The 7787-nt window shown below is 51.9% G+C and overlaps 1 protein-coding gene across 1 annotated transcript; it reads right to left on the minus strand.

The window, feature by feature from the left end:
• Positions 1-493: 493 nt before the first annotated feature.
• On the minus strand, positions 494-1510 carry RB195_008008 (uncharacterized protein; the record flags this gene model as incomplete). The annotated part of the gene is made up of 1 exon (XM_064181957.1): positions 494-1510. One exon carries the CDS (start codon positions 1508-1510, stop codon positions 494-496), a length of 1017 nt encoding a protein of 338 aa, XP_064038708.1.
• Positions 1511-7787: the final 6277 nt, after the last annotated feature.

A 7787-nucleotide genomic window follows, 5' to 3' on the forward strand; every position in this document is an offset into this window, starting at 1 on the left:
TCATATTTAATCCTTCTGAGGTTCAATGCACTCCCAAAACAACGTCGTCATTCTGGCCGAGTGGTCTAAGGCGCTGCGTTCAGGTCGCAGTCCTCTTCGGAGGGCGCAGGTTCGAATCCTGCGGATGACAGGATCTTTTTCACGCCACCGATCGCCTCCATGATCATATCTATTCTATCTGAGGTTCAATTGCCTCAAAAGTAACAACGTCATTCTGGCCGAGTGGTCTAAGGCGCTGCGTTCAGGTCGCAGTCCTCTTCGGAGGGCGCAGGTTCGAATCCTGCGGATGACAGGATCTTTTTCACGCCACCGATCGCCTCCATGATCATATTTAATCCTTCTGAGGTTCAATTGCCTCAAAAGTAACAACGTCATTCTGGCCGAGTGGTCTAAGGCGCTGCGTTCAGGTCGCAGTCCTCTTCGGAGGGCGCAGGTTCGAATCCTGCGGATGACAGGATCTTTTTCACGCCACCGATCGCCTCCATGATCATATTTAATCCTTCTGAGGTTCAATTGCCTTCAAAACTAACAACGTCATTCTGGCCGAGTGGTCTAAGGCGCTGCGTTCAGGTCGCAGTCCTCTTCGGAGGGCGCAGGTTCGAATCCTGCGGATGACAGGATCTTTTTCACGCCACCGATCGCCTCCATGATCATATTTAATCCTTCTGAGGTTCAAGCACTCGCAAAACAACGTCGTCATTCTGGCCGAGTGGTCTAAGGCGCTGCGTTCAGGTCGCAGTCCTCTTCGGAGGGCGCAGGTTCGAATCCTGCGGATGACAGGATCTTTTTCACGCCACCGATCGCCTCCATGATCATATTTATTCCATCTGAGGTTCAATTGCCTCAAAAATAACAACGTCATTCTGGCCGAGTGGTCTAAGGCGCTGCGTTCAGGTCGCAGTCCTCTTCGGAGGGCGCAGGTTCGAATCCTGCGGATGACAGGATCTTTTTCACGCCACCGATCGCCTCCATGATCATATTTAATCCTTCTGAGGTTCAATTGCCTCAAAGATAACAACGTCATTCTGGCCGAGTGGTCTAAGGCGCTGCGTTCAGGTCGCAGTCCTCTTCGGAGGGCGCAGGTTCGAATCCTGCGGATGACAGGATCTTTTTCACGCCACCGATCGCCTCCATGGTCATATTTAATCCTTCTGAGGTTCAAACACTCCCAAAATAACGTCGTCATTCTGGCCGAGTGGTCTAAGGCGCTGCGTTCAGGTCGCAGTCCTCTTCGGAGGGCGCAGGTTCGAATCCTGCGGATGACAGGATCTTTTTCACGCCACCGATCGCCTCCGTGATCATATTTAATCCTTCTGAGGTTCAAGCACTCCCAAAACAACGTCGTCATTCTGGCCGAGTGGTCTAAGGCGCTGCGTTCAGGTCGCAGTCCTCTTCGGAGGGCGCAGGTTCGAATCCTGCGGATGACAGGATCTTTTTCACGCCACCGATCGCCTCCATGATCATATTTATTCTTTCTGAGGTTCAATTGCCTCAAAAATAACAACGTCATTCTGGCCGAGTGGTCTAAGGCGCTGCGTTCAGGTCGCAGTCCTCTTCGGAGGGCGCAGGTTCGAATCCTGCGGATGACAGGATCTTTTTCACGCCACCGATCGCCTCCATGATCATATTTATTCCTATCTGAGGTTCAATTGCCTCAAAAGTAACAACGTCATTCTGGCCGAGTGGTCTAAGGCGCTGCGTTCAGGTCGCAGTCCTCTTCGGAGGGCGCAGGTTCGAATCCTGCGGATGACAGGATCTTTTTCACGCCACCGATCGCCTCCATGATCATATTTAATCCTTCTGAGGTTCAATTGCCTCAAAACTAACAACGTCATTCTGGCCGAGTGGTCTAAGGCGCTGCGTTCAGGTCGCAGTCCTCTTCGGAGGGCGCAGGTTCGAATCCTGCGGATGACAGGATCTTTTTCACGCCACCGATCGCCTCCATGATCATATTTAATCCTTCTGAGGTTCAATTGCCTCAAAAGTAACAACGTCATTCTGGCCGAGTGGTCTAAGGCGCTGCGTTCAGGTCGCAGTCCTCTTCGGAGGGCGCAGGTTCGAATCCTGCGGATGACAGGATCTTTTTCACGCCACCGATCGCCTCCATGATCATATTTAATCCTTCTGAGGTTCAATGCACTACCAAAGTAACGTCGTCATTCTGGCCGAGTGGTCTAAGGCGCTGCGTTCAGGTCGCAGTCCTCTTCGGAGGGCGCAGGTTCGAATCCTGCGGATGACAGGATCTTTTTCACGCCACCGATCGCCTCCATGATCATATTTATTCCTATCTGAGGTTCAATTGCCTCAAAAATAACAACGTCATTCTGGCCGAGTGGTCTAAGGCGCTGCGTTCAGGTCGCAGTCCTCTTCGGAGGGCGCAGGTTCGAATCCTGCGGATGACAGGATCTTTTTCACGCCACCGATCGCCTCCATGATCATATTTAATCCTTCTGAGGTTCAATTGCACTACCAAAGTAACGTCGTCATTCTGGCCGAGTGGTCTAAGGCGCTGCGTTCAGGTCGCAGTCCTCTTCGGAGGGCGCAGGTTCGAATCCTGCGGATGACAGGATCTTTTTCACGCCACCGATCACCTCCATGGTCATATTTAATCCTTCTGAGGTTCAAGCACTACCAAAGTAACGTCGTCATTCTGGCCGAGTGGTCTAAGGCGCTGCGTTCAGGTCGCAGTCCTCTTCGGAGGGCGCAGGTTCGAATCCTGCGGATGACAGGATCTTTTTCACGCCACCGATCGCCTCCATGATCATATTTATTCCTTCTGAGGTTCAATTGCCTCAAAAATAACAACGTCATTCTGGCCGAGTGGTCTAAGGCGCTGCGTTCAGGTCGCAGTCCTCTTCGGAGGGCGCAGGTTCGAATCCTGCGGATGACAGGATCTTTTTCACGCCACCGATCACCTCCATGGTCATATTTAATCCTTCTGAGGTTCAAGCACTACCAAAGTAACGTCGTCATTCTGGCCGAGTGGTCTAAGGCGCTGCGTTCAGGTCGCAGTCCTCTTCGGAGGGCGCAGGTTCGAATCCTGCGGATGACAGGATCTTTTTCACGCCACCGATCACCTCCATGGTCATATTTAATCCTTCTGAGGTTCAATTGCACTACCAAAGTAACGACGTCATTCTGGCCGAGTGGTCTAAGGCGCTGCGTTCAGGTCGCAGTCCTCTTCGGAGGGCGCAGGTTCGAATCCTGCGGATGACAGGATCTTTTTCACGCCACCGATCGCCTCCATGATCATATTTATTCCTATCTGAGGTTCAATTGCCTCAAAAATAACAACGTCATTCTGGCCGAGTGGTCTAAGGCGCTGCGTTCAGGTCGCAGTCCTCTTCGGAGGGCGCAGGTTCGAATCCTGCGGATGACAGGATCTTTTTCACGCCACCGATCGCCTCCATGATCATATTTAATCCTTCTGAGGTTCAATTGCCTAAAAGAACGTCATTCACGCCAGATCACCTCCATGGTCATATTTAATCCTTCTGAGGTTCAAGCACTACCAGAGTAACGTCGTCATTCTGGCCGAGTGGTCTAAGGCGCTGCGTTCAGGTCGCAGTCCTCTTCGGAGGGCGCAGGTTCGAATCCTGCGGATGACAGGATCTTTTTCACGCCACCGATCGCCTCCATGGTCATATTTAATCCTTCTGAGGTTCAATTGCCCTACAAAAAGTAACGACGTCATTCTGGCCGAGTGGTCTAAGGCGCTGCGTTCAGGTCGCAGTCCTCTTCGGAGGGCGCAGGTTCGAATCCTGCGGATGACAGGATCTTTTTCACGCCACCGATCGCCTCCATGATCATATTTAATCCTTCTGAGGTTCAATTGCACTACAAAAGTAACAACGTCATTCTGGCCGAGTGGTCTAAGGCGCTGCGTTCAGGTCGCAGTCCTCTTCGGAGGGCGCAGGTTCGAATCCTGCGGATGACAGGATCTTTTTCACGCCACCGATCGCCTCCATGATCATATTTAATCCTTCTGAGGTTCAATTGCCTACAAAAGTAACAACGTCATTCTGGCCGAGTGGTCTAAGGCGCTGCGTTCAGGTCGCAGTCCTCTTCGGAGGGCGCAGGTTCGAATCCTGCGGATGACAGGATCTTTTTCACGCCACCGATCGCCTCCATGATCATATTTAATCCTTCTGAGGTTCAATTGCCTCAAAACTAACAACGTCATTCTGGCCGAGTGGTCTAAGGCGCTGCGTTCAGGTCGCAGTCCTCTTCGGAGGGCGCAGGTTCGAATCCTGCGGATGACAGGATCTTTTTCACGCCACCGATCACCTCCATGGTCATATTTAATCCTTCTGAGGTTCAAGCACTACCAAAGTAACGTCGTCATTCTGGCCGAGTGGTCTAAGGCGCTGCGTTCAGGTCGCAGTCCTCTTCGGAGGGCGCAGGTTCGAATCCTGCGGATGACAGGATCTTTTTCACGCCACCGATCACCTCCATGGTCATATTTAATCCTTCTGAGGTTCAAGCACTACAAAAGTAACAACGTCATTCTGGCCGAGTGGTCTAAGGCGCTGCGTTCAGGTCGCAGTCCTCTTCGGAGGGCGCAGGTTCGAATCCTGCGGATGACAGGATCTTTTTCACGCCACCGATCACCTCCATGGTCATATTTATTCTGTCTGAGGTTCAATTGCCTCAAAACTAACAACGTCATTCTGGCCGAGTGGTCTAAGGCGCTGCGTTCAGGTCGCAGTCCTCTTCGGAGGGCGCAGGTTCGAATCCTGCGGATGACAGGATCTTTTTCACGCCACCGATCGCCTCCATGATCATATTTAATCCTTCTGAGGTTCAATTGCCTCCAAAAACTAACAACGTCATTCTGGCCGAGTGGTCTAAGGCGCTGCGTTCAGGTCGCAGTCCTCTTCGGAGGGCGCAGGTTCGAATCCTGCGGATGACAGGATCTTTTTCACGCCACCGATCACCTCCATGGTCATATTTAATCTATCTGAGGTTCAATTGCACTCAAAAATAACAACGTCATTCTGGCCGAGTGGTCTAAGGCGCTGCGTTCAGGTCGCAGTCCTCTTCGGAGGGCGCAGGTTCGAATCCTGCGGATGACAGGATCTTTTTCACGCCACCGATCGCCTCCATGATCATATTTAATCCTTCTGAGGTTCAATTGCCTACAAAAGTAACAACGTCATTCTGGCCGAGTGGTCTAAGGCGCTGCGTTCAGGTCGCAGTCCTCTTCGGAGGGCGCAGGTTCGAATCCTGCGGATGACAGGATCTTTTTCACGCCACCGATCGCCTCCATGATCATATTTAATCCTTCTGAGGTTCAATTGCCTTAAAACTAACAACGTCATTCTGGCCGAGTGGTCTAAGGCGCTGCGTTCAGGTCGCAGTCCTCTTCGGAGGGCGCAGGTTCGAATCCTGCGGATGACAGGATCTTTTTCACGCCACCGATCACCTCCATGGTCATATTTAATCCTTCTGAGGTTCAAGCACTACCAAAGTAACGTCGTCATTCTGGCCGAGTGGTCTAAGGCGCTGCGTTCAGGTCGCAGTCCTCTTCGGAGGGCGCAGGTTCGAATCCTGCGGATGACAGGATCTTTTTCACGCCACCGATCACCTCCATGGTCATATTTAATCCTTCTGAGGTTCAATTGCCTCAAAGATAACAACGTCATTCTGGGCGAGTGGTCTAAGGCGCTGCGTTCAGGTCGCAGTCCTCTTCGGAGGGCGCAGGTTCGAATCCTGCGGATGACAGGATCTTTTTCACGCCACCGATCGCCTCCATGATCATATTTATTCCTTCTGAGGTTCAATTGCCTCAAAAGTAACAACGTCATTCTGGCCGAGTGGTCTAAGGCGCTGCGTTCAGGTCGCAGTCCTCTTCGGAGGGCGCAGGTTCGAATCCTGCGGATGACAGGATCTTTTTCACGCCACCGATCACCTCCATGGTCATATTTAATCCTTCTGAGGTTCAAGCACTACCAGAGTAACGTCGTCATTCTGGCCGAGTGGTCTAAGGCGCTGCGTTCAGGTCGCAGTCCTCTTCGGAGGGCGCAGGTTCGAATCCTGCGGATGACAGGATCTTTTTCACGCCACCGATCACCTCCATGGTCATATTTAATCCTTCTGAGGTTCAAGCACTACCAAAGTAACGTCGTCATTCTGGCCGAGTGGTCTAAGGCGCTGCGTTCAGGTCGCAGTCCTCTTCGGAGGGCGCAGGTTCGAATCCTGCGGATGACAGGATCTTTTTCACGCCACCGATCGCCTCCATGATCATATTTAATCTTTCTGAGGTTCAATTGCCATAACAACGTCATTCTGGCCGAGTGGTCATAGGCGCTGCGTTCAGGTCGCAGTCCTCTTCGGAGGGCGCAGGTTCGAATCCTGCGGATGACAGGATCTTTTTCACGCCACCGATCGCCTCCATGATCATATTTAATCCTTCTGAGGTTCAATTGCCTACAAAACTAACAACGTCATTCTGGCCGAGTGGTCTAAGGCGCTGCGTTCAGGTCGCAGTCCTCTTCGGAGGGCGCAGGTTCGAATCCTGCGGATGACAGGATCTTTTTCACGCCACCGATCACCTCCATGATCATATTTAATCCATCTGAGCTTCAATTACTCTACAAATAACGTCGTCATTCTGGCCGAGTGGTCTAAGGCGCTGCGTTCAGGTCGCAGTCCTCTTCGGAGGGCGCAGGTTCGAATCCTGCGGATGACAGGATCTTTTTCACGCCACCGATCACCTCCATGGTCATATTTAATCCTTCTGAGGTTCAATTGCACTACCAAAATTAACGTCGTCATTCTGGCCGAGTGGTCTAAGGCGCTGCGTTCAGGTCGCAGTCCTCTTCGGAGGGCGCAGGTTCGAATCCTGCGGATGACAGGATCTTTTTCACGCCACCGATCACCTCCATGGTCATATTTAATCCTTCTGAGGTTCAATTGCACTACCAGAGTAACGACGTCATTCTGGCCGAGTGGTCTAAGGCGCTGCGTTCAGGTCGCAGTCCTCTTCGGAGGGCGCAGGTTCGAATCCTGCGGATGACAGGATCTTTTTCACGCCACCGATCACCTCCATGATCATATTTAATCCTTCTGAGGTTCAATTGCCTCAAAACTAACAACGTCATTCTGGCCGAGTGGTCTAAGGCGCTGCGTTCAGGTCGCAGTCCTCTTCGGAGGGCGCAGGTTCGAATCCTGCGGATGACAGGATCTTTTTCACGCCACCGATCACCTCCATGGTCATATTTAATCCTTCTGAGGTTCAATTGCAACAAAAGTAACAACGTCATTCTGGCCGAGTGGTCTAAGGCGCTGCGTTCAGGTCGCAGTCCTCTTCGGAGGGCGCAGGTTCGAATCCTGCGGATGACAGGATCTTTTTCACGCCACCGATCACCTCCATGGTCATATTTAATCCTTCTGAGGTTCAATTGCCTTAAAACTAACAACGTCATTCTGGCCGAGTGGTCTAAGGCGCTGCGTTCAGGTCGCAGTCCTCTTCGGAGGGCGCAGGTTCGAATCCTGCGGATGACAGGATCTTTTTCACGCCACCGATCACCTCCATGGTCATATTTAATCCTTCTGAGGTTCAATTGCACTCAAAAAGTAACGTCGTCATTCTGGCCGAGTGGTCTAAGGCGCTGCGTTCAGGTCGCAGTCCTCTTCGGAGGGCGCAGGTTCGAATCCTGCGGATGACAGGATCTTTTTCACGCCACCGATCACCTCCATGGTCATATTTAATCCTTCTGAGGTTCAAGCACTCACCAGAGCAACGTCGTCATTCTGGCCGAGTGGTCTAAGGCGCTGCGTTCAGG

Source organism: Necator americanus, chromosome I (genome assembly GCF_031761385.1).
Source record: "Necator americanus strain Aroian chromosome I, whole genome shotgun sequence".
In the NCBI taxonomy this organism is placed as follows: Eukaryota; Metazoa; Nematoda; class Chromadorea; order Rhabditida; family Ancylostomatidae; genus Necator; species Necator americanus.